Source organism: Lepisosteus platostomus, chromosome 7 (assembly GCF_059453375.1).
Source record: "Lepisosteus platostomus isolate fLepPlt1 chromosome 7, fLepPlt1.hap1, whole genome shotgun sequence".
Lineage (NCBI taxonomy): Eukaryota > Metazoa > Chordata > Actinopteri > Semionotiformes > Lepisosteidae > Lepisosteus > Lepisosteus platostomus.
This window is the reverse complement of record NC_142617.1, coordinates 47,776,712-47,804,505: the sequence shown is the minus strand read 5'-3', so window position 1 is coordinate 47,804,505 and position 27,794 is coordinate 47,776,712. Positions and strand designations below refer to the sequence as shown.

Genomic DNA, 27,794 nt, shown 5'->3' with positions numbered 1-27,794 from the left:
GAACCATTATCATAGGTGTCAAGCGCATGTAGGATAACTTCAGATTTTTTACCAGCATGTGATACTGTGGCTGTGGGTGGTAGGAGAGATAGATAATGTCTATCTGTGTATTTGCATGAGGCTATGCAAATCCCACCCACCAATATATTAGCATATTAAAGAAAGGTGTAAAATAACTGACCTTTTTGGCAGCATAATTTTTAATTAAAAAAAACATTCTTCACTGAATGCTTTTCTAATGCACAGTTCTTCAGAAATCACGCACAGGCAACACTATTCTTGAAACAGCTACTCCTTAACTCACGGTTTGAATTTGCCGGCGCATCTCTTTAACTGGGACGAATCAGCCGTATCATAAACACAGCTGCTTCATTATTTATTGAAAAGAAGATGGCGGAGTTCTCCCCAGTACTGCCGCTGCGGGATGGAGATGATCGGTTCGGGCAACCCGTCTTTTCCCGCTCGCGTTCCGGTTCGGAATCCGAAACCGAGCTGTCGCAGAGCCTGGCCCGGACCAAGACCCGTTCCTACGGTAGCACTGCCAGCGTTGCAGCCCCTCTGGCGGAGAAATACATTGTGCACCGAGTCACGGCCAGCGATACCCTGCAAGGGATAGCGCTCAAATACGGAGTAACGGTAAGAATCTTCAAACAAAATGTTTGAAAGATCAGGCTGTTGTTTACAGAGAAATCTGCTGGGCAGATATCATAATGTTTTCTTTGGCACAGCGAGCCTTAGGGTAAGCACGCCGGTTTACCCAGCACAGCGACATTCACTGTTTACAGAAGAACTGTCGCCCGGTTTCTCAAATATTCACAGCCGGGTTGTTATGAATATGATTAAACACTGGCGCTTAATAAAATATATAGTAGCATGTTCAAAACGTAGATATATTGTTCATGCAGAGCATGACATCATCTACAGAAGGAACTGCTTCCATATGGGCATGCTTATGTACCAGGAAGTAGTTCTGTACTCATTCTAGCTGCACCAGTCTATTAGCAACATAAATACACATTGTGATGCAAAGAATCGTTTACAGGTATCACCCCGTTCCTATGCGGACATATATACAGTATATATTCATGTGTATTATGTGGATGATTTGTTACCCACTCCAATTTCAAATAGATAAAATCAGTTAATACAGGAAATGAACAGATTTAACATTACATTAACATTACCTACTTCTGTATTGTGCAGTGTATTGCATTCAGGTGCAATATGAAATAAGATTGTACTTGTACTGTACTAAGAAATAACTACAGGCAAGACTCGGGGCTATATTGACTAAAGCTGAGATGCATTTCAATGTTTGCTTTACTTGTTGAGATCTGGGGTAGCAGGGTGGTGCAGTGCTTAGCGTTGCTGCCTCACAGGGCTTGTGTCCTGGGTTCAAGGCTGGGGTGCTGTCCGTGTGGAGTCTGTACATTCTCCCCGTGTTTGCGTGGGTTTCCTCCAGGTGCTCTGATTTCCTCCCGCAGTCCAAAGACATGCTGGGAGGATAATTGGCTTCTGGGAAAATTGCCCCTGATGTGTGTGTGTCTGTGTGCCCTGTGATGGAATGGCGTCCTGTCCAGGGCGTACCCTGCCTCGTAATCATTGCCAGATAGGCTCTGGCTCCCCCACGGCCCCGAATTGGGAAAAAAGTTACTAGAAATTGCGTGGATGCCTATTGTGTCGGTTCATCTGATATAAAACAGGTCTTGTAATTTCTTTATGATAACTTTGTGAATCTGTTGCAGTCGTGTTTATTCTGGTGCTCAATGTTTTACTTTTTCTTCATGTTTTCATCTAATAAAGATGTATAATAAATCCACAATTATAAAGGGAAACAAGACACGCTCAGAATGCTCTCTGGTTTGCAATACAGTATTTTACAACATTTTTTAGCACTTATGGTTGCATACTGTCTGCTTTTAATGTAAGTCTTATCTTCTGTTTTGGCTGTAGCAGAAAATTGAAAATTCTGTTTGATCTTGACCCAAGTGCTTGAGTTCAGATGTCATCTCTGGTAATGATTGGGTGAATTAATCTTTCCTTTGCTGCAATGTCAAACCTTGAGTTTTCTCTTTCTTCATTGTTTTTTTTTTCAGATGGAACAAATAAAAAGAGCAAACAAGCTCTTCAGTAATGATTGTATATTCTTAAGGACGACTCTGAGCATTCCAGTCTTCTCGGAGAAATCCACGCTGCTCAATGGACTCAGCTCTTTAGAGTCTCCAGAAAGTGAGGCCAGCGACGGCTGTACACCCAAATATGAGTGTCCCAGTGTGACACAGGATGGTGAGGGTAGCTCATCTTCATCCACTTCTGCTGCTCAGAGTCCCCAGGAACCAGACAGCCGGGCCACTCAGCCTGAGGAGCTGTCAGCTAAAGACTACTTACACAGACTGGACTTGCAAATCAAACTCTCGAAACAGGCTGCTAGGAAACTGAAAGAGGACGATATCGGGTAAGATTTTTATCATAACAAAATGACCTACTGCATGACGTTCAGGAAGGCCAAATGAAGGAAAATATTACTGGTTGTGGCAGAATAGGAAATGGTTAAAAAAAACAGTACCCATGAAAGCATGCAGGAAAGGTTTTGGCCGAGCAAGTTTTGTCCTTCAAATGGATCCGGTCTAGACCTGCCTCTCTGCTCGTCCTGTTCATTCTTCAGTCAGGGGTTGAATGGCTCAGCATCCCTTTCTCCTGTCAGGGCTTCGCGTTGCATGCACAGCCACTACAGGATGAAAATGTAACAAACTCACCACCTCTGCAATAACATGAGCAAGTGAAAAAACCTGTGTGGCTTTTGAGCACAAGGAAGGCGTTTTATCCACCTTTTTAATCGTCGCCTGCCAGCCAGTCTCTTCCTATAGCACAATGCTGTATGTGCATGTGTTCTCACGACAAAGAGAATCTAGAGGTCCTGAGCTGTGCATCCCCAGCCTCTGTTTGCCTTGTTTCTGGAAGCCATTGAGTTGCTGTGTCTCGCCTGTGTGACATTGTAATTGAATGGAAGCGTGGGGTGTGGAAGGAGCAGGGTTGTTACTCTTAAGATTCACCACCAGTTAAAGGGGAGGTGACTAGAAGCTCTGGAGAGACAGGTGATACCTAGGAAGTGCTTCACATCTGCTAGCTGGGTTTATTGGTGTCCATAATCCCTTTTGTGGTGCAGTCCCACCTTGTGTCCTATGCTGCCAGGAATGTCTGTGACCCTCCCGAAGAATAAGAGGCTTTTTGATGACGAGCGGATATTTGGATAACTGGTTGAGAACTTATAGTGGAAAGATCACAAATCTAAGACCGACTGTCTTGTTATTATTTTCTTACACTTATATAGCGCTTTTCTGGACACTCCTCTCAAAGCGCTTTACAGGTAATAGGGACTCCCCTCCACCACCACCAATGTGCAGCCCCACCTGGATGATGCGACAGCCGCCAATGTGCACCAGTACACTCACTACACTATCAGTGGGGAGAAGAGCAGAGTGATGAAGCCAATTCATAGATGGGGATTATTAGGAGGCCAAGATTAGTAAAGGCCGGGGGAAATTTGGCCAGGTTAACACCCTTACTCTTTTCTAGAAACACCCTGGCATTTGTAATGACCATAGAGAGTCAGGACCTCAGTTTTACTTCTAATCTGAAGGATGGCACCTTTGTTTTACAGTATGGTGTCCCTGTCATTATACTGGAGCATTAGGACCCACATAGACCGCAGAGTGAGCTCCCCCTACTGGCCCCACTAACACCTTTGCCAGCAGCAACCTTAGCTTTCCCAGGAGGTCTCCCATCCAGGTACTGGCCAGGCTCACACTGCTGGGCTCCAGTGGGCTGCTGGTTATGAGTTACAGGATGATATAGCTGCTGGCTATCTTATTGCAAACTACACAAAAATCTTTTTTAATGCTCTGGAAATGGCAAAGTTCTTGTTGTCTTCAGCTGTCTTCAGATCCGTCACGGGATCAATAAAGTATCTATCTTTTCTTAACTTGCCAGGGTTCTAAGTGGATCCAATAGCTCAACTGAGTGGCTCCAGAACTGAAGGAGACCCTCTAGCTACACAGCTACGTATCATTAGGCACAGAGTTAAACCGTTTCAACAGTGGTTTTATGTTAGGATTATCATTACGCTCAGTGTTTGGCTAGAGTGAAAACTGTGGGTTAAAGTTTATGATCTGAGGATTGGAGTAATGGGTGGATTTGATGGACTAGAGCCATGCTGTTGCTGTGTTTGTGATCATGGTTAGAGATGGTTGAAGGTGAGGGGATCGGCCTGGTTTTGGGGTCTTGATTATGGTCTGGGCATGAAAAGTCTCAGACCATTTTTAAGGTTCATTACTCAGTCAGACTTAGTAGGTCACAGAGGCCTTATGATTCAGATGGTGAGAATTTATCAGTCTAGTGTCATGTGAGTGTGTTCCTGTCATAATAGAAAAATAGAAGACCGATAATAATTGCGTACAAGTATGTATTACACTTTCTGGACACTCCACTCAAAACGCTTTATAGGTAATGGGGACTCTTCACCACCACCAATGTGCAGCATCCACCTGGATGAAGTGACGGCAGCCATGGTGCGCCAGAACGCTCACCACACATCAGCTATCAGTGGGGAGGAGAACAGACCAATTCATAGATGGGGATTATTAGGAGGCCATGATTGGTAAGGGCCAATTGAAAATTTTGCCAGGACGCCAGGGTGCCATCATTACTCTTTTCGAGAAACGCCCTGGGATTTTTAATGACCGCATAGAGTCAGGACCTTGGTTTTACGTCTCATTCGAAGGACAGCACCTTTTTACAGTATAGTGTCCCCGTCACTATACTAGGGCATTAGGACCCACATGGCCCGCAGGGTGAGCGCCCCCGAGTGGCCACACTAAAACCTCTTCCAGCAGCAACCTTAGTTTTTCCCCAGGAGGTCTCCCATCCAGGTACTGAGCTTCAGTGGGTTGCCAGTTGTGAGCTGCAGGGTGATATGGCTGCATATCATGGCAGATACATACAGTATTAGAATCCTTAAACCAGGCTTCTCTTGTTCTTTACTCTGGTGTTTTAGGCACTGCTTAACACAAAGGGTTGTGGTAGTGTCGAGTCGCCTACCCAGCCACGTTGTTAAAGTTGATATTCTGGCTTCTTCTAGGTAATGGATAAGATGCTTGGATCAACTATCTAATAACTACCAAATGATCACAAGCTAGAAGTTTGTACTTAAGTCAGTTCATGTTTTCAACAATAGTCTCTGATAATTGACTATGGCTGTGACTATGACTATATGACTATGACGATAGGCTGAGGCAGGAGACTGGGGTAATTTTTTTTGTAAAATGTAATTAGTGCTTGTGCGCTTGGTTTCAAGCTGGAAGTTGCCTGCACCTTGTCGGGGGTGTTAAGGGACTGTCAGTGATTTCCCCCACTCTCTTCCTGCTCCCCATAGTGTGGCTGTGCTTGTAACTGCCAAGAGCTCTGCCAGCCATTCTGCAAGCCCCGAGATTTTTCAGAAGGCTGCGCCCCAGGAGACTTCCAGTTTCTCTCTGTTGCTGTCAGGACTGGAGAAGGGCTCTGACAAATCCGTACCAAAAACCGCCAGCCGAATTGAATTAGGGATGAGAAAGCAGAAGCAGGTTCATCGATCATTGCAGCTCTCTCCGCAATAAAGTCTCTGGTTTTGTCTCCTTTCGTAGAAAAAAATACTTATAGAATGTTTTTTCAGTTCAATGTCTACTTTTTTTGTCATGTTGTGCAGAGAAGGTTTGTAGATTTGTACACAAGCTGGTCTTTTTATGTTACAGGGGTTAATGGAAAATATTTGTGTTTTTGCAGCGTTAAGTTAATTTGGAAGGCTAAGCCCCTCAGAAGGGTGAAATGTAAGGAAGGGTAAAGTGACTGGTATGAATGAAAGAGTTTTCCTGGTAATAAATAAAAGGCCAACAGTTTCCACAAAATGTTGAGTTTTTTTTTCTTTTAAAATTACATTTTAAGTCCTAAATCTTGTAACAGCCTAACAGAAATAAGGGAGATTGATCACCCATGGTACTTGCTGCATGGAGCGGGACGCTCAGTTGTAGAAATGAATTTAAAAATGTAAAGTTGCAAAAAAAAAGAGGATTAATTCAAAGGATTAATGGAAAGATTTCATCAATGTGTCTTTGGGTACAAAAGCCAGAGTGTTGGCTTCAACAACATGTCTGATAGCTTGTACCATACTCCCACAACCCTTTGGGTAAAGACCTGTTTCTTGTTCTCAGTTTTAAACCTCTAAGCACTAATGGATGGTACAGTGGAAGTACTTTACTCTATTAAGAAACTCTGCTTCCCAGGAGTGGTGAGAGAGAATTCTAGATATTGTCTGCTCTGTGGTTCATTTTCGAATAGTGAACACTGAACAGTACATTGAAATGAATATGTTGTGCAGTAGCGTCTACTGGTGATGAGGGTGATTATTATTTTTTCTTATTATTCTTTATCAATGTAATACTTACTGTGTAATTTTTAGTCATTTGAAAACTGTGTTAAAGTTGTCTTATCAAGTTTCAGGCTGTGAAGCTGTGCATTTCTATTCCCTGTGTAACAGACTGTCAGCAGAGTGCATCATAACTGCAAATTTCCATGACACGGTGGAACTGCTGCCTCGCTGTTTCTATTATTTTTGAAAAGATCCATGCAAGGCAGCCTTCCTTCCATAGCTGATACTGGTATGACACTATGTTGCCCCGAGCAACAGTTTCCACGAAGCTGTCACATGACAAGGAAGAAGATGTTGGTTAACTGATGGCTCTGTTTGAATGCTGAACTGCTGCTCTGATGAAAATCTGACCACTCAGAAGCACAAAAGGAATATCTCCTGTATTCTTAAGAAGAGAATTAGAAAGAAATACGTACAGGTTTTTAAAAAAAAATCAAATCTGATAGCAGGTCCACATTTTCTGTGAAAGGTTCTGTTGTGTGGGTTTCATATATTAAATAATATTGAAACATAACAATAAAATAAACTTTTTAAAATTTTAAATTTGATTTGAAATTCCCATCTTGATTTGTTGTTTCTCTTGTCCATACGGCTGTACAGATGTCCCTATGGTTTTTATGAATGACATGCTGGCATGTTTTGTCACAGTGGCGTTTGAATATTGCACTGGCATGGCACTGAAATATGTTTCATGGCAGTGCTCTAATATTTTGTTCAAATGTTTGATCCAAGCAGCAGTGGAAGTTAATGTGCTGTTTTAATGGGAGGAAAAGCCGGGCCACGCTGTGAATCATTGACTCAGCTCAAGAAGCCTCCCCTCTCCGTTGTCATTGCTGAATGCTTTTGGCTTTTACAGCATTTCTATCAGTATGTTCTGTCATTTGAGAAGAGGAAATGCCTTATATTTGAAAACAGACACTCTGAAATGGCAAAAAGGTTTCCTAGTTTATTGGCGTTTGCTCGTATGTCGGAGATCATAGAACTGTGTAATAAAGGTAGCAGGCAGGTCTCACTGTGCCAGCAGGAAGCTATATGCGAGAACAGAATAGGAAATATGAACAGAGAGACACTTGTGCCCCACACAAAGAGTTAGGGGGCTAAGGAACAATTCACACGGCATTGTTGTTTAAATCAAAATCTTGCAGTCTTTCAAGACACGGCTGGATGAATTCCTGGCATCAGTTAGGTACTAACTACTGAGTAAGCTTGTTAGGCTAAATGGCCTTCTCTTGTTTGTAAATGTTCTTTATTGTAGTCTGAGCCTAGTTTTGAAAGTTGAGTGGAATTTATAGAAATTAATTACCCCAATTGTAATCACAAATTTTACTGGGTGTATATCTTTTTATCTGTTTTATTAAGCAAAATTAATCCATGGTTTCCCATACTCTACAGAGAAGTCTGAATGATTTTGTTTTAAAAATATGCTTGTCAGATGTATTATTGTCTCTCTCTTACAATGACGCGGACAGCAGCAGGCCTTTTGAATTAATTTGCTGTCTTTCAGGCTGAACAGGTTACTAGTGAATAAATAATAAAGCTTATTCACAAATTAAAGTGGAGCTCTATCCTGTTTCATAGAGGGAGGCTTATCTGCTTCTGGAGCTTTCAGGAGGATGTTCTAGGTCAGGTAGTAGCCGGATGTGCTATTTATAACTGAAGGACGTACGAAGGTAGACAGGTTTTCGGTAGAGTGTCCGCAACAACCCCAAAGCATGACCTTTTTTTTTAGTTTTAGTTTGATTAATGGGACACAGAAATAAAACATTTTTAAGATTCTTTGATTTAAGATGTCTGAAAAGGAATGATGCCATAAGCAAGTGCCAGGGATTTATGAAATGGGAAAATTAACCTTTCAGTTAAGACTCCAGAAGGAGATTTTTGAGAGAGATTGGGAGAGACGGATTATTTACATTACCTATTGATAATGATTGTATGTTTTTGGAAGCTTGTTCTTTTTTTCCTTCACCTTTTTACCCTCTGTAAAAATGCAAAAGAATGATAAATGACAGACTTTATACTCATTTATATTTGGAATACTTGAGGTTTTGAGATGACTGGCAACCTTTTTCTTTATTTCGGATTACCTGTTTGTTCTTCAAAAAAAAACAAAAACATAAGTAACAAAAAAAAGAGAGTAAAGGCAGCAGTACTGTTTTGGGAGCTGGCGATAACACGAGTCACAGTGAGTCAACTTTCTGTTCTTGTGGAATTGCCACGTGCGGCCCGTGTTCTGTGTACTGTAGAGAGTGGGGCTAGCTGGGCTCAGTGGCAGGAGGTGTCACATAAGCGTGACTGCAGTAGAAGTGTCAAACTTTGCAAAGGGAGGTGGAGGGAGAGAGAATAAAAGAGCGATCAGACAAATATTTTGGAGATGCTGTCCAGATAAAAAGCGGCATAATTAGTAGAGTCAGCTGGACTCACGCGCTGTGCTCCAAGATCAGTTTTATTAAGCAATTCTCAAAGTTTTGGCACCAACACATGAGGCTCAACAAGGCGCAGCAAAGCTCTCACACTTCCAAAATACATACCAGGTCTCCGGGTGTGAAAGGCACCTCTTACTCACATTCACAGTGCAACTCATGCTTGATGCTGTTACGTGAAAATAAAGATTTCTAGACAAAAGAGAGAAAAAAGACACATTGTAAGATGGCGCTTGTTTTGCCATTTTTGTTCTCCTTGGGTTTTTGGGAGGTGGGGTTTTCCAAAAGGCCTACAGATGTACCTGTTGCTCGAGAGCTTGTAGTCCGGTAGGTTTGCGAGGTATCTTTAAACCCCTAGAGATTATCAGTAAAAAAATAAGAGACCGCAACAGAAACAAAAACCAACAGTTTTTGGGAACATGCACCAGTGCACTGCTAGTGTGTGTCCCAGGCGTGTGATGTGTGTAGGCCGAGTGTAGTTTCAGTGCTATGCAGTGCCATTCCCCAGAATTCCACTACACCTTGACCAGACCTCCAGCCCCAGATGGGACTAGCAGCACTGTCCAGCTTCCAAGGGGTGATGTCACCTTCTGCAGCAGGCTCAGTGCCAAATGAGCCCTGTTTGAAGAGCAGCAGGCCATCAGCCCTGTGCGGAGGAGGAATCTGTTCTCTCAGTGCAGAATACCTCACCTCCCATCAAAACAAGCCATTTCATTTCAATTCCATGTGAGAGCGTCAAAAGTAATATCTCTGTCAGTCTGCGCCAGTACAGTGGGTATTGGATTGTATCCATTTATTTGTTTGCTAATTAGCCAGATTGTAGTATGTGGCTTTTGTGTTAAACATCCGTGGATGAAAACAGTACTTTATTTCTTCTTTTGTGCTTGCAGACACAAGGGGGAAGAGGAGCCACATGCAGCATCTTCATACCAGAGTATTGATTAAATCAATTGACAGCTGATGTAGGAGACCCAGGATTTGAAGATGAAAGTGTTTACCTGGACAGCCAATGGCGAAATCTGGAGCAGTGACAGCTGAAATATTCGGCACGTTTGTCATGTGTTTTTCTAATTTGCGTTGACCAAATTATGGAACAGGACTTTCTGTCCATGGATTTGCACTGAGCTGTTCTGCTTTGCCTTTTTTAAAATCTTATTTTTAATCCAAGGTCCTTACTTTTATTGGCGAGAGTGTGCGTTGTTGTTCCAGGCACCCACGGCTTGTTTCCGCTGAGAGCTTTCACTACATGTGCCACAAAACAGGTGTCTAATAACCTCTACTGTACAGAGTACCTCTTGTGAACTCTCTACTATTGTATTACAGATTAGCATGTTAGAAAACTGATATTAGCACTATACCCATGCAGTATCTATACAATATATCCCTTTACTATAATAACTATTCTTTCTTTTCTGAATATGTAGCATTCCTATCAATATATTCCTTCCTTCTTCAGCCATGTAACACTGATTTTGAATAAGCTGTGGGTGCATGGAGACCTTAATTTCTCATTTGCCTATTTAAAGTCATGCTTTGAGAGGGTTAATTCTATTTTGAAGTATGCATGTGTTGGTTTGTGTGTGGTGTGTAAAGTTATAAACCTTCTTGGCTTGGGTTCGGTGTTATTGTGCTTTGATTGTTACTTATGGTTTTGAATATCAATAAACTTGACTGTTCTGAAATCCTTTCAACAAACTTGTTTCTGGAATTTTTTGTTCCCCCTTCCTTTGTTTTTTTTGATTGGGGGAGGGGGCAATAGTTGATCAGACAAAAGGACATAGTCTGTGATGTTAAATGTTCACTATCAATGTAAATGTTATTTTTCCTCACACAGACAAATGTGTACATAGTGACAAAATATGTGTACTCTGAAGGTATTTAAGAGTCATGTTCACATACTTCTCAATATGCCTTTTTTAGATGCATTTACTAACTTGTAATTGGCAATTGTTATTGTCTTTGTTGTTGTCATTAGTGGGTATCTGTTAATAATGTACATTGAAAGGTATGAAGCAGTTAAAATATTCTAAAGCAGTTAAATTATAACTTTCTGCTGCATCTCATTAAATCACAAAAAAAATATTTTTCTTGCTCTGTCTGCATTGAAACCAGCCAGCTTGTCTTATTTTCCTTATGTTCTCATTTGATACATATTTATTCTGTTAGCATCCATTGTTAATTATACACGTGCTATCAGTTGAAAAATATAATAAATGTCTTGGCAATTATTGTAAGATCTTATCTATAATATTTTTGATTATTTTTCGATATACCTGTCCAATTAGAACTGATATGCTTTGCAACTCCTTTTTCCTCTTCCTTGTGGTTAAATTGGTCTTGTCAAATGAAAGGGGTGGAAAGCTGTAATTTGTCTTAAACTAGTTATTTTGTCAAAGCTACCTGCTCATGCATATACAGCATAAGAACATGCGTGGAATACATTTGAATTCTCATTTGCAAATTGTGAATCATCTTCATAGGTTACTATCATTTTGAATGATGTAGTTTTGTTTTCTTTCATATTTACAACAAAGCTTATCCAGCTCCATATGTAATACTGAGTACTGGAGGCGGAACTTGTCATTGTGTTACATTAAGTTAAATCAGAGAAAAAAGTTTTTGATATGAATTAATTTCTGATTTGTTTTAAACTAATTGGATATATTGTACTAACACCAACTATTCCTATTTGTCATTCCTGGACTACAAACTGTGGCTGGACAATCATTTATATATGAAACTCCCTCACCACAGGCTGTTTTAAAGACCTGGCTTTAGGTATACCTTTTTATAACCTAGATTTTTAAAATTTTGAAAATATTTTGAGGGCATTTATGTGTTCTATACAAATCTGTAAAGTACTGAATAAGCAAAATCCAGTCTTTTAATGATGACTTCAAAATCAAATAGCAGCATCCTGGAAGAGCCAATCTCTGCAAGGCTGACTTGAACATTTCAAGTGTAATCAATAACTGCTGGCTGATTCTGTAGTAGATGAAGGTAAAATAATTATATTTTAGATATAGGTGCTTCAAATGCATTTGTTTGATTTACCAAACAGAGCTAGAGTCATGAAATTATAGATAGGAAATGCTTTACAACTGTACCCAGCTACTTCATTAAAGAAAGGCAAAGTTTTTAATTACTTTTACAGTATTTTGAAAAAATTCACAAATATTTACACTTAAAAATACTTCAGTTGCATTTACTCACACGACATCAGGGTGCTTTCTTGTTTGTTTCATGTTCTTTTAACATGCAGAATGGAAAAAAGGACACAACATAAGTCACAATTATAACGATTGACACAGAAGGTCCACTGGGGACTCAAAAAGATGTTTCCCTGAACTAGTGAGCTTTACAGAAACAAATAACATAACGAAGATATGTTAGATGACACTGGACAGAACACAAAATTATTTTTTGGCAGAATTAAAAGCCATAGTACAGTATGTTTCACGCTGATGCTGGAAAGGGTTGTGAAGGTACATTCTCCAGACAGATTACATTTAGTGTTTTCTTTTTTTTAGTAAATGAGTAATTGATTGCACAAAAGGATCAGCAAAAGATAGGGTTTGCCTTCTATTGTCTATTCAAGCATTTTGCAACTCTTTCACTTCCAGCTTGTACTGTAGCTTTAATCTCTTTTACAAAATCATATACACGACAGCCATTTCGTTGTGACTCCAGATTGTACCATAACAATTCCCCGTTGTGCACGCAGCAATTTGCAGACAGGAGATTAGTTGGGTGCTTTTTGTTATGCAGCAGTACCATTGTGGAAGCTTTGTAAAAAATGCTTTCTATCGCTATTAGAGGATATTGCTTTTGGGACATAGTGTACATGACCAACTGTGTAGTTATTGCAGTATTTCTTAATTTAGTTTCAGGTGGGTTTGTGGGGCACCAGCCAGCTGACTGGAAGTGAGAGCTGCAATACATTTGCCTATTTTTAATAGATTATATTATTTTAAATTGTATATTTGAATATTTGCAGTTGTTTCTGTCTGGAGTCTACAGGCTGCTGTAGATCCGCTTGATGATCTCGCCCTCATCTTTCTCCAGGATGCCCTTGTCGATGTAAGAATCCACTTGCTGGTCCATGAAGTCTCTCAGCTTTGACAGATCATAATCTGGAAGAGGCGAGACAAGACAAGGGCTTCATTCCAACCGGACCATCCATCCTTCCATTTTCTAACTGCTTTATCCAAAACAGGGTCAGCAAGAAGCCAGAGCCTATTCCAGCAAGGAATGGGTGAAATGTGGGATACACCCTGGATGGGATGCCAGTCCCTCACAGGCTACACACAGGAATAAGAAATGGATCCCCAGGTAATTGAACACAGCTAGCCACTGTGACACTGTGCCACTCCCAATCAAGACCATTTCTTATTATTTTGTTCCACAGTAAAGTCAAAGATCTAAATGGCAATAAAGAGGCAAAAAATTCAGCCCAGCAAATGTTAATTGCTCGTGCATACCTGTCTTAAACCTGGCTTAGGGAGGGACTCTCGTTCTGAGTGCAAGGGCAATGAGGAAGAATATGGAGTGAAGGGGGCCTTAGCTGTTTCACCTGATCTTTTGTGTTATGCTGGCTTGCTCTGTTTACGTCTATGGGAACAGAAACAGCTTTTTTCCTTAACATTGCCACCTTACATTGCCTTTACATGACCTTACTCAAGATATTAAATTAGAAATGAACAAAAATAACATGTAACATTGCAGTTATTATTCAGTTCTGACATTACTGAAGAAAGTAAAAGTTGTGAATTCAACTATTGTGAGGCAGCTTGACAGAATCCTGATGAATATTCTTCTTTAATTAGGGTTCTTTTAATTGGCCCTCATACTCGTTCTTGTTTTCCTGTGTCTCATTTGTGTGGGAAAGATTCTGTGTCACACCAGCTGCGGAATAATGGGGTGGATGAGAGAGAAGTAAAATGACAATAAAAACGGATGTGAATTTCAGGCACGAAATCCAGTGCTAAATTATAACAGATAAAACACCTCTGACTGGACACTTCAGTATCGTGATATCCAATTTTCTTCTCTTCTATTTCAATCAATACCCAAGTGAAGAGCTGTCTTTCTCTGAACATTTTTCCTGAGTGCCCTAATGCTTTGCTTGCCTCTGGGACTGATCAATGGTGATGAAACAGGAATCTTAAACACCATTTAGTTTTAACATTTGAAATAGAATGTAAACTAAGAGCAAGAGAGTATTTAGCTATTGTGAAAAGGAACCTGCTTTTGCTTAAATATCCTACAGCTCTGATTAAGAGGGTTGTCTCTGGTGCTCAGCCAGCTATCTCTTTCAACCTGTTGTCTCATTCTTTTTAATTTTACACTGCTTTGATGTAAACATATTCTGGTGCCGATTCCAATGCATCATTATTAATAACTAGGGGCTTTGGATGTTCAAATCAGCTTAACACATTGTGGGCGACACCGATGCAGATGTGATTTTTGCCTGGAGATACCTGTGCTTTTAAATACCGTAGATACCGTACCAAATTCAGGGAGTTATGTTTGCCAGTGCATGCGCTTCATGTGCATTTGAATGCAAACAATATTTGGCTCATAAGACATTCATGATGAGTAAGCAATTCTTCCATTAAAACAGGTTTAAAGTTCACGGTACGTGTTTATGAAAATGGACTCAGTAAATTTCCATAAAAAGTAATTAAAGGAGTAACAGACATGCTGGAGGCCTCTGAATTTATAGGGAGGGTAGGTCCCACACAACAGTGGAGAGAATAGTGAAGGCAGATGCAGGTAGAGAAGATTAATGCAAATTGCAGGTATGAGGAAAGGAATGAATAAGCTCTATTAAAAAAATGAAGAAAGCTTGTTACTCTGTAATTACGGCAAGCTCATCAAGTCACTGATAAATATTCATGGTGCTTCTGAGTAAACTAGCTGTTTCCACTCCTCCTGAACACTTATTTCAATTGCAAATTTTTCCCAAACAAAAGGGTCTTTAATTTGGTTATTTTGAGATCTTTAGTCGCTTTCTGTAATGTCCTATGTGTTGTGTGATCCTATGCTGCACAGTAAATTACATAGAATGTCATTAAAGACTAAGGTTAATATTATGCATGAGCTCTATTCAAAACTCAAATCTCTTTAAACAGAACAATTGTAAATTATTAAAAATTATTAACAAATTGAGATGTGGAGAATTACTACTATCGCATTGCAGGCAGCATTGGATGAATGATAACGGATATGCAGGAGGTCTTTAATATCTGCAAGGTACAAAAGACAGTTATTGTTTAAAGACAGACTTTCACTGCAGTGCCTCAATCTCCACAGGCTTTTCTATCTTCAGGCCAGTTGCACTGGTGTGAAAACTGTCCAAATATTAAAGGGAAAGGGATTAGCAGTATGTTGTTTCAACACTGGTGTAATTATGTAAACATAAGGACACCGAGGTTAACTGTTGTGAATAATATCATGGGATGTTTAATGGCCAAGTAACTCCAAGTTATGGACTTGATTTTGTCTCTGCTGAAGGACATCTACAGTACCTCCTAAAGCACTGTGTCCCCTTTGTCTATTTGATGGGAACTTGGGTTCAGAGAGAAGAGCACCACCTACTGGTCCATAAGCATCCGCTTGCAGCAGCAATCCGGTTTTCCACAGAGGTCACTCATCTCCGTATTGATCAGAGCCACCCCTGATTAGCTTGTGAGATCTGGCTACAAGATACCAATGCAGCTGTCTATAGCAGTTGTTTTTAAATGATTGAATATTTTTGTCCTGAAGATAACTTACTCAGACTGAACAGATCAAACCTTGCCATGAATAATCAGGCTGTATAAAGATAGACCAGCAGAATTACAGTAGCTGTTAACACAAGGAAACAGCCCTGGTCTTGTAGAAGTGTAAACAGTGTAATAAATGCGGCCCACTGCCTTTTGCTCTTCAGTTTGCAGGAATGATGCTAATTGCTTACCTTCCTTGTTGCCCTGTTTGTTATGCTTTTTCAGCCACTCAATATTCTTTCTGATTGCCTCCAAATAGGTTTCTGTCTTCCCCGAAGAGCCTGTGAAAGGAAAAGATCTCTAGTGTCAGCTCAGATGGATGTGCCTCTTTCAGTTAAGTAGATTCAATTACAGTCGCAGGCAGCATCCTTTTTCAAGTCTGTTTATTGTACAGTAGCATGAAACCGCAGTTCCTGCAGCAAGGGACCAAACAGGAATTTTTGCTCTCATCTGCAGTACTGTGGCTACAGTACACTCATGTATATAGAGAAAAATGTACAGTAGTTTGGATTATTTCTGTAATCTCAGTATCATTTGTGTTTTTTACTCTCAATAGTATTTCATTTCGGTCTTTTTGGTCTGTGCCTGTCAATGCAAGCAGATTGCACTGAAAGCTTTGATTTTAATCAAGGTGAGTTCTTCACAGGCAGTGAAGAGCTAAAAGTCAGATCACTGTGTTACCAATTACATTGGCTGTTTGAGGAATACACCTAATTAAATGTAATCCCTAATCCTTTATTTTTCCATTGTTTGCGAAAAGACAAGAATCAACATGGGTATTTTGTATACCAGGATGATTTTCTCCAATTTTCTGCGGAATTAGATTAGCTCAGTGATGAAAAGTAAGTCATGCGATGGCAGGTGTCCTCATTGCTTTACCTCTAAGTGTTATTGAAATGGCCTGGTTCCGCTCTGATGATGTTGCAGATGGATTTAGTTCACCGTGCTTTGGTCCCCGTGGGGCTATCACATGTAATGAATTCTGCAGCACTGCAACAATGTGGCTTTAGCTGGCTTGAAGACTACTAACATTTTCGAAAAACAAAGTTCTGACCCAAATAACGTTCCTTGAGTAGCTCTTTGCTAACAGGCGCACTGATTCTCTATATCCTAAAATACTCTTGTGTTTGTTGTGATCAGAATCAATATCTGTATCTTTTAATAATGCCTTTGGGTGCTTGGACAGGGAAAAAACAGTGCTTACCTGACTCTGGCACAGCCTGCTCCTCCTTTGTTGAGTCCTTGAGAGATTCATATTCCTTCTCCATTTTGGCCACTTCCTCCTTGGTGTTGTCTTCCTCCTCGCTGGTCTTGTCTAACACAGGCATACAAAAACACAACACTCAGCATCAGCATGCTGCTAGAACAACAATGTTATCAGAACTTGTTTTGGGCATCTTTCTTTTTTAAAGGGTTTATTTTAGAGAACAGATAATGCCATTTTAAATGCAGATGACATTACATAACAATCCTTTTATAATACATATGTAACCAATATACAGTACATCACACATTAAAATTTAGTAGATTCTTATCTGTTCTCTTAAGATTTTACAATTATTTTACTTCTAACCAAACTATACATTCAGAAAAAGAAGAAAAAGAATAGAACATACATACGTGTTTTATGATTTATGAAGAGGGAACAAAATTATGTAGATATACATGCTTAATTCTAGTTTTAGTTATTCTGTGTCTCAACAAATTCAGAGCTTAAGGTTTAATGGGAGTGGTGTAGCATAGTACGGCTGAATTCATAACTGGAGGATTGTGGGTCCAGGCTGCAGACTCTGCTGTTGTACCTTGAGTGATGTACTTTCCACCATTTGCTTAGTTACTCTGCTTATCCTTACTCTGGATGGGAATCCATTTTCCAGGGGCAAATTAATATTTTTCAGTGCAATAAAAGGAAGAAGTGGAACTACCTTCTTCAATCCCAATGATGAAAACTTGAATCAATAAACAACTTTTACCAACTGCCTACCCAAAGGGCTGAAGCTCATCCCGTTTACCTGTCGGTGCTCTGATGTCTGATGTCACCAGCGACTTGCCTAGTTTATTCTTAGTTTGTAGGGCGATCATGGCATCAAGATTTTCTGAAAAACAAAGGAAAACCATTTATATGTATTGATCACTTTATGTTTTCTTCTTTTCACATGAAAGTTTGAGTTGGAGCTTCGCTCATGCGGTCATGTGTTTACTCACAAATATCCAACTATTACGAAACTAACAGAGTTCCACGAGCAACTGATAAAGCCTTCTATCAATCAGAATGGAATGAAAACCGGAAACCTGCAGGATTTGCAGAGAGGAGTTGTCTAATAACCCAAGTCTAATAATCTGTAGGGTCATAGAGCAGTTCAGTGTAGTTCTTGAATAAGACTTTTCCGAAAAGCCCTCCAGAGAACCAAGCAAAGTGACACCATTGTCCTCTCATTCCTCAGCTCCAGGTATTTCTACGTGCTTGTGTATACCCTCGACACAGTTTGAACAGCCTCCTTTTTTACCACCAATGTTGTGGTGCGGAAAACATATTCAGAATGGATTTCTTTGAACAGTGCAATCAACCCAAATGTTCAGCTGTTCAATGTTATGTTGGGGCCATGCTCATCCTAAATAAAGCCTTGTCGCTATCAGAGCCACTCAGCAATGGGCTGCTTGCTTCCTTAAACATGAAGCAACGAAGTCTAACTGAACTCTACCATTCATAATCCTTAACTAACTGCGATTCTCCCGGGAATTATTGTTGCTCCCTTGAGGATGATCTTCTTGAAGCACGAGTCTTGCAATAGATGAGTCATCTTAAACATGGGATCGTAAAGGAACAAGCAAAGCATCAGTTACCAGGCAACATACAACCTTATCTGATGGTTTCCTTTGGACCATCATATTCTGCCATAGAGGTTACCATGGAAACTTCCATCTTACGCAAATCAAACTGAATCAACAGTCTGTTTACAGTTTATAGGTCCATGGCTTCATTAGCTACCTCCCCCGCAAACAAAAGAAAAGTAGTAGTGATTCTCTTGCACTTTGAAATGGTTGAGCCCATGTATATATTTAAAAGGTACTAGGTGCAGTAGGTTGTAGCATGTGCTGGGATTGCATCACCCTAATTTATAGACATTATTCATATAGTAAGAAGATGGGTATAGTCTCTAGAAGAACACAACCCCCCCCCCCAGTAGCTCTGCTGCAGGACACCCAGCTCATGTCGTCAGGTGGATGGTCCATGTACTGTAAATGTGACACTGCTGGCTGTGCACACTAATGTTGTACATCTTGGCACTGAAAGGTGTTAATAGCTTTTTCAGAGTTGCCTACTCCTGCTCAGAATTCAAAATTCAGCATGTTTGTAGTGCATGGAAATCTCTGTACGAGCACCCTCTATCCTGGAGCCCTAACTGTCTGTGAGGCACACCTTACCACGTCAACGGCTTCAGTCACTTCTTTTCTATTTGATTTTTGAGAAAACAAATGTAATCTTATTCCCTTTCTTCTTAAATTGTACTTTTCAGATGTTTGGGAAAAGCTTTTTATTTTTGGAAACAGAAGAGGTAAATATTTAATGGGAACCTTTTACCATCAAAAGTTTTTTTTAAACTGAGCAGTTGGCATCGTTGTTTCCTGCCCTTGCCTGAGGAGATGAAGGTCAGACTCAGAGACATTTATCATCTCTAAACCACCTGACAAGACCGATCATAATGACCATTCAGGATTTATGAAGCGATAATGAGGCACAAATGTCATTGGCTTCTGTAACTCTGTCTAAAACACACATCATGTAAACACTAGAATATTAATCAAGGAGACTTCTTATGTGTCATTTTCTAGTAGAGTAAGTACAGCCAACACAATAGCTGTATTATGAACTGGCCAATGTGTGTTCCAATATATGGTGGTGTGTAAAACTACAATATTTCATTTGTATTTAGTGTAAAATAAAAGACGAATAATAAACTGATAAGCATCGCAGAAAAGAAAGATATTTATACAAAGGACAGGGAATAAAAACAACAGCACAGTGAGACTAATTTCTGAAGAATAAAGACCAGCAAAAATAATGACGAGGGGAGATTAAATTGAACCTAATTCTCCAGGTTTATCAATGTGGAAAAAAACACCAAATAATCTGACAAACCCAAGGCATTAACATCACAAGCAGCTGTGAATAAGCTGAAGGACTTCAAAGGCCGAATGATGCAGTTTAAGATTGCAAATAATAAAGGAAAATAAACTTAACAACTTCTTAAAATGTTGGAATTTAAAGGTGTGTTAAAAAAGGTTTTTTTTTGTAAAAACTGTTTTTTGTATTTGGTTTAGTGCAAAATTAAAACAGAAACAGATGCCAGGCCTTCACTATTGAAAAGCTATTTTTAAAGCTTGCCTTTAAAACAGGAAATACAATGACTAGTCTGTGTGGCAAGAGCAGGCATCCAGGGTGTAAACAGATCTTTCCACTTGAAAAGACAGCCTCCCTGGAGCTAATCATTTCAAGCAGTACAACAGCTAACTGCACCAACAAGATAAGGCAAGGTCCCTGACTACAGGAGATAATGTAGATCTGCTTCCCCAGCACTCCGACAGCATGCAAAAAATAACCTCCTACATCAGCACATGGCAGCATGTAATTTAAAATCAGTCACGCTAACGAAAACGCTTCAGGGATCATATAAAATCACGCAGGTGAAATGGAGCTCATTGCGATCTAATTCGACATGAAGGAATCTCAATCTCTGCCACAGCACACCACACCCTTTAAAGCAGACGTCAGTAAGATGCACCTTTGCCCTGGAAATCCTTACAATGAGTTGGTTGATCTTCAGTTAGAAAATACACTCATCCTTACCCAAATAAGACACTCCTTCCTCGGGCGTGATTGTGCCATACTTGACCATCATCTTCACAAAGTCAATCAGTGTTTTCATTATGGTGATCAGAGTTTCTTTTTCCTTTGCGTCTTGTTCTGGAAAAAGGGAAAAGTCAATTTCATTTTTCATTTTGTGAATTGGATACAGCTGGGAAGGATGTGCCAAATTCATTTTGTGTGTTCTGGGTGGATGTTCCTGAATGTGAGCTTCCCCCCCTTACAAAGCAGGATGTAATAAAAATTATTTACCATTTTCTGCACATGAGATACATTGCATTAAAATCTGATGTATTCCTCCATTTGTCTCTGTTCTTTTTATTAGAAAATTATTCAGCATTTAAATATCATGATTTATCCCTGAGAAATTTACAAATATACTGTATAGGGACCATCTTCACTGCTGAACCTGGACAGTCACTATGTGCTAGCAGTCCCAGGATATCAGCTAGAGAAATTAAATGCTTCACCCACTGGAGGCCAGATTGTGAGAGTTAAAATTAACTCGGACTCCAGGGTTAACACCTCTACTTTTAGAGACAGTGTCACAGGATTTTTGATGATAGTAGTAGTCAGGTAGTAGAAGGTAGGGATAGTAGTAGGGACTGCTACTTTAATGAACTAGTCAGAACCGTGGTTTAACGTCTCATCTGAAAGATTTAACGAACGAGTTGCAGTTAACCAAAACAAAGGCTGCCTTTATGTTAACGTACAACCGAAATGTCAGCTCTGGAAATGGTCTGACAGTTATTTGCCATCTAACCTGAATTGAGGCTCTTCAGAAGGTTGTAGAAGTTGGGGAAGTACTGCAGGTCCTGGAGACTGTCCTCGGGAGACAGCTCGTTCCTTTGGTCTGCCTCATTGGGAGGTGCCCATGTGTTGTCCACTGTGTCATCAACGTCCTCACTCACATGCTGATCCTCATACCTCCTGCTGGCCTTCTCAGATACCTGAGATGGGAAAGAGAGTCTAAAGTCAATTGTTGAATTTCCTTTTTCAAGGTTGATTCATACATTGCAAAGATAATCTTACTCCTCATTTGCTGGCACAGCTGAGTCATGCAATCAGGCATTTCTGGTAACTGCTATTGTGATTTCCCAACAGATCAATATCCCACACAACTGTTTCGTATGGTTTTAAAGCTGAATGAAGAAGAAAGCTATTGTCCATGTTTAGTCATCCATATAGTTCTATTCTCCTGAGTATGGTAACATTATTTGTTGTGAATATTTTTTCAGGCTGTGTTCTTATAGGGATGATAGAGCTTTAACTCAGTTCTACAGTGATCCAACAGCTGTTTTGATGCATGTAAAAAAATGACCGTGAACACATATTTAAAATCGAAATTAAACACATAAAATAGAGATTTAAGTTATCTGTCCATATTATATATGTAAAGTTTTATACATTATACAGAAAGTTTTTGTTTCCTCTGCAGACATTCAGGGACCAAGACATACTGATTTCTCTTGCTTTTCTCCTGGGTCTTCGGTACTGGAGGCAGGGTAGTCCATGCTGGTGTCTTCAATCTCATTGTTTTTCACTTGATTTGCTATCAGTTGCTGCAGGGCCTCTGCCACTTCATATTCCAGTGTATCTGCCTGGCTTTCTGTGATCTGTAGCAAGGGTTTTGTTTGTGTTAGAAGAATCTGAATTGGTAATTTTATTACTATTTCAATTTTGGTCATTTTTATTACTGTCTTTAGTTATGCTAATTTAAATGTATACTCTTTTGAATAGGAGGTCCGCTGTTTTACACATCATTCTAAACATAAACAGGTTTGGGTTTTGTTCTCTTCTTGAACAATCTTTTTCTGTGCAATATTTACTACAATGATTAACAAAAGTTTTTTGTATATATAAACAAAAGAATGAAACATCCCAAGGGCTGCTAGTATTAATTAAAGATAATTGTTCGAATCCTTAATTCATAAAAACTATATAGGATTATGGAACATAATAGATGTATGTATTTTACATGTGTAATACTTTCAGATACATTTTATATGGGCTGTTTAAAAAAGTCATACCAATCCCAGGTTTAACAGTTTGGAAACAATTCTGTCAAAAACTCCTCTGTCATCTTCCTCATATATCCTGGTGGCTATTTTCTGGACAATGTCTTCAGCTGTCAGGGGAGTGCCATCCAACTGATGGAGTCCATCTGGGTCATCTGTAAGCAAGGAAGCCTCCAAATCTTTAGTAGATGCAGATTAATCTTGTCATCTGACTACTTTTTGTAGCATTTCAACTTTATCTTTAATACATATGTATGTAGTCATTGGAAACTAGAATATTAAAGATATGCCTTATGGAGAATGCACTTTTCAGGCTCTGACCAATCTCACTGATGTCTCTGAGGTGCAAAATGTTGTTAGCAATAATGAAATATCTCTTACAGCAACAATTTGATTTCAGCACATACATTTATAAAAGTCATGGATAAAAGTCATTATTGAACATCTCTTAGAATCTCTCAAACACTAGTGAGATAAAAACAATTGCTCACTACAGAAATGAAGCGTTGTCATAATAGGACAATAAAACTCTTTAAGCTGTGATTTTTATTGCTCTTGATACTTTCAGTATATCTCTTGTATATCTCTGATAGCCACTGGTAAAAAAATATTTAGCATGCTGCTGCATTCTCTGAAATAAACCTTGCACCATATGTGTGGCATCAGCAACACGACACAAGCCACTCAATAAGCACAAGGTCAAGGCAAGCTGATAAGCACAAAGAGACATGCTCAGCAGAAACCGTTTTCTGGTTGCTGACTTTACATCATCACTGGTGTGGTTCTTTACAGCCTTGCTGGCCATTCCTAATGAAGCTACCTGAAAAAAGTGTTTTTAAATATTCCTTTGTTATCTACAGTAGTGGTGTATTTGCTCACACGTGCTTTGGTTCCACATAAATCTAAAGTTTACAGAAATATGTAAAAAACAGCTTAAAAGCTCTGCCGTCTTTAATTTATATATCTTGCTGCTTATACTGAATAAAATGCTTGTTAATAAATGGAGACCAGTTTACTGTAAGGGAAACCTGTAAGAATGTGAATTGTACATTACATTTGCTGGGGAGAGTGTATCTACAGTACCACTAACAGTAATAATATCTTAAGTTTCTAAAGCTGGAGCAATTAAATTGCTTGGGCTGGAGGTAATTTTCCACACACTGGAGGTGTGGCAGTGTGCTTAGGAAGTGGACAGGTGTGAGTTGCTCTTGAGCCACACCATGCTTTTCATGTTTCCAGAGAAATAAACAGTTCTTAGTCTGGGTGCGTCAAGTCTGCACGCACCACCAATAACAGATGGTGCTTGGATAATCCCATTTTCTTCTCAAATCACCTCTTTCTTCTGCCCTCTTGCCACTAGGCTTCTGGTGTCTGGTGTCACACAATATATGTGAGCTTGGTATGCAGGTTTAAGAATCCCACTTTTTAATTCACCCCATTAAGTAAAAGCAACGCACATTACATTAAACACACACGCTTTGTGCTTAATATTATTTTTGTTGCTGCTGTATTAAGTGCATGTTTTCCCACAATCCTGTCCATATCACTGTGTACGTTTGCCACCATTCTTAGCCAGCACGATCTAACTTAAATCTGAAAAGCAAGCACGATAATGTAATGTAACCTTCTATACATAAAATATTTAAACACTGTCTTTAAATCCCTTAAGGGTAAAATTGAATTCCAGTAGCTTACTTGAGAAGCAACTCAAAGGTAACATTTCCTTTCCTCCTGTAATTTAGAACCAGGCAAGCCCCACATGAAATGTTGCAGAGTACTTCTCATATATAAGGTAAATGCATTTGGCTTCACAGTGAGATCTACTGTATGGCTACGGTATTAACGGGGACACAGACTAAATATTTTATAAGGCTGTACAAAAAATGTTATTCCATACCTTGATATCTGTAGTCCATTCCATTTTTGGTGGAGTCATAGTCATCCACGAGTCTTCGGTTCTTAGTTGAATCTGCGTCATCAGGAAAGTAGTGGGTATTGATGGACTTTGAACTTGGAGTCTTGCTGCCTAGATCCTTTGATGTTTCAGCCAAGGATCTAAGCAGACTGAAGTCATCATTGTCTGGATCAATAGTGGGTTCTGTCGATGCTGACTGGTTGTCTATAGTGGAGAAAGTATTAAGCATATGACATCCATCCATTTTCTAACCACTTTATCTGATACAGGGATCGTACGATATGTTCACATGTGATTTCTGCTTAAACAAAATAAATCTGCACCATCTACTTACCTTTCGCCACTGATTTGCTAACGCTGTCTGCCTCTGCAATCTGTTACAATGACAAGCGGGAAGAAATATGAATTTCACCACTGCATATCATCAAGCATTTGACCTGCTACTCTCTCTGTTACACGGTGCAGTTTTATTAAAGGATCATGTTTTCCACATTAACATGTGGATGATTCTCCTAACCCTCTGTATTAACAAGCCCCCTTGCTTCAGCTTTCTACAAAAACATATAGATAGCTTTTAGATCTTATTTTCTTGAAATGTTAGGTGCAGACAGAAAAGCGATGTTGAAGGGTAGCGATGGGAAGAAATTATCTTTCAAAACGATTTAATCTTACAAAATCTTTCCCCTTTTCAGAGCCTGGCCTACTGCACTCCAGTTTTTGAAAAATTTATCCGTGAATCTCTATAGCCCAGGCCGTGATCAGTTTACAGAAATAGAACAGTTCCATCATTATTTTTTCTATTTGCTTGCAGCTTCTGACAGTTTTTAAGGATGACAAAGACAAATGCTTTATGTGTCTTGGTCTGTATCATGGCTCTTTGCAGGGTTTTACAGCCTAGTGGTTCAAAGCTAAAGAGGTAGGCAGACTTAGCATCAAAAGCCTTGTACCCTATTATTGTGTTGGGTCAGAAATTGCATGCAAGTCAATGCAATGTTACTTGGGAAGTGATCACAAATGATGTATGCCAATCAATCTACACAGCAGATCAATCTACACAGTGTAATAAATCAGTATACTGTTTTATTAATAGGAAATATCATTATTTGCATTGAACAACACGTGCATATCGAGAATAGTCTGCTCTTTAAAAAAATATAATGTCTTGCTGTGACATTTTCATGCTTTTCACAATGTAAGCAACTTACTTGTTCTTGGAGTGGTCTCTCCTCGCTTAGTTGTCTATTGTACACGGCTTTATCTGTAAAAGAAATCAGATTATTTTTAAATACACACAAAATGTTGTTTAATGAGCTCCTATAATAGAAATTATATTTAGTCATGTCAATGCGCACTATATACTTCTGTGTCCCAAAAACATCATCTGAAAATGATAACCATTTATAATTTCGCACAACCCTTTCCGATAATACTCGTCATAAAAAGGCGGACTAATATACAATATAGTCTGTTCTTATGAATTTTCTCCAATATTTGTTTAGTTCATTGCTGCATTCTAAACTCTCAGACGGGAACAGCAGTGATATAATCGGATTAAGGCAATCAATGGATTAAACAGCAATGAAAATAGCACACAATCGACCTTACAGCAAGAAATGGAAGTCAAACTCTTTAGTTTCACATAGGATCGTGTCCACCATTTATATCATTCATTAAAATAGTTACTTATTAATCCGTTTCAGTCTTGCGGCAAGGTACTGTACGTGCTTAATATTTTACATTGTAAATCTTGAATCCACTGATTATGAACCAATCGGATATAAAAGATAATCCCCCTTTTCACTTTTACTTGGTGTTTTAAAGTAACGAATAAAATAACAATAACACCAGAAAAATGCGAATAAATATCGTCTTTTATTCTGTTACTTACCACTTGTAACGTCAGGTGTGGGAAAGGCATTGAGCTGGTATAGAAAAACTGAGAAAATCTGAACAAAGAGGAAAAATCCCATTCTTTTAGACGCCATTCTGAAAAAGAAGCTGCTGTTAATAGTTGGCGAGGTTGGCCCGGAGAATAACTCCAGGGGTGCTCTTATTCCAGGTTATTCAGAAATGTACACCTTAAACTCAACTCAAATATCTTCTTGATCTTGGGCCAGCTCCCGTTTTCGATCTACTGCTTTTTCGGTGACTCTTCTTTGTAACGCTTTGCCTGAGCGCACAGACTCCACAGCTCCGGTGGCGCTAAACCGGGTTTTGAAATTCACTCTGCGGAGCTGTTCAGCACCAGCGGTGCTGAAATCAGGTCGCCTGCTCTAGTTAAAGGGAAATGAGCTGGTAGGCTCGCAGGTTATACAAGTCCTGTCTAAGCCTCTAGCTTGCCAATGGCTGAATGGTACCCAGAAGAAATAGATCTGCCTCCTTCTGACAGACAATCGAAGAGGTGGACTAAAGAGAAAATCCGCCCATGTGCGTCAGCTCCCACAAACCTGCGTCAGTCCATCCCTGAAAACGCCTTTCCCAGCTTCGATAATAGGAATCCCAGATTTGCTGTTTAATAGTCAAACAGTGCTCGAAGTTCAGTGATTTTTTAACATTAGGAAATACTGCCGCACTGCTAATATTTAAACATCCATAAAACGGCATATAATACAGTAAATCTAAGATGAATTAATATTAAATACACTACACAATCTAAATACACAATACGCAATACACGAAAAGCGAAGAAGTGGACGTCACTTAATACAATTATATACTTAGTACACTATATTAAGATATAGATGATTTAAACTGCAAAGAAAAATGCCTTTCATGGTCAACATGTTTTCCTTGAGTGTTTTGTTACTATTGTGAAGCATTTACAATGGTTTTACAATGAACTTTTAAACTTGAGAATCGTAAATATACTTTTTTTTTTAGCGTCGCACTGCACGTTTTCGTTTACTATTCTGAGGCAACACTGGCTTGTAAACCTTTAAACCTCAGGCCATAACAGATCGCATGAAATGAAACAGCTGTTGTAGAATTGGTTCCCGCGGCTCATTCCGGGAGCGACTGGAAATATTATGTAATGTAGTGCACACCGTCCCTTGATGAGGTGGCGATTGAGTTCAGACTAAAATAACTACATGACAGCACTTTGAATATATCAAGTCCATTGTATGTGATATTCTTTCAGTTTCAGCATGTTGGTGTAGCGGATTTAAAAAAAAACGAACTATCACTCTGTGGACAGATGGACAGATTCAGGAGGAGCAGAAGTAGGAAAAGATATTGGTACAGAAACGCAGTTAAGTAATTTAGTTAAGGCGACATCGAATAGCAATGAATTATGGAAAGCGTCATGAATTTAACGTTTCTCTTATTTTGTAGTTTATTTCAAAAAC

At 39.4% G+C, this 27,794-nt stretch overlaps 2 protein-coding genes across 2 annotated transcripts; one reads left to right on the top strand and one right to left on the bottom strand.

Moving 5' to 3' along the window:
• Positions 1–295: 295 nt before the first annotated feature.
• Positions 296–10,575, top strand: lysmd2 (LysM, putative peptidoglycan-binding, domain containing 2). Its single transcript, XM_088640884.1, has 3 exons — positions 296–636; positions 2,097–2,455; positions 9,771–10,575. Exons 1-3 carry the CDS (start codon positions 391–393, stop codon positions 9,823–9,825), a joined length of 660 nt encoding a protein of 219 aa, XP_088497010.1. The 5' UTR covers positions 296–390; the 3' UTR covers positions 9,826–10,575.
• A 1,424-nt stretch (positions 10,576–11,999) lies between these two features.
• scg3 (secretogranin III) lies at positions 12,000–26,821 on the bottom strand. The gene is made up of 12 exons (XM_088640883.1): positions 26,336–26,821; positions 25,653–25,705; positions 24,782–24,821; positions 24,430–24,651; positions 22,545–22,687; positions 21,975–22,130; positions 21,278–21,464; positions 20,497–20,613; positions 17,660–17,743; positions 16,852–16,962; positions 15,839–15,928; positions 12,000–13,013 (listed from the first exon to the last, which is right to left on the bottom strand). Exons 1-12 carry the CDS (start codon positions 26,430–26,432, stop codon positions 12,895–12,897), a joined length of 1,419 nt encoding a protein of 472 aa, XP_088497009.1. The 5' UTR covers positions 26,433–26,821; the 3' UTR covers positions 12,000–12,894.
• Between the last annotated feature and the right edge of the window lie 973 nt (positions 26,822–27,794).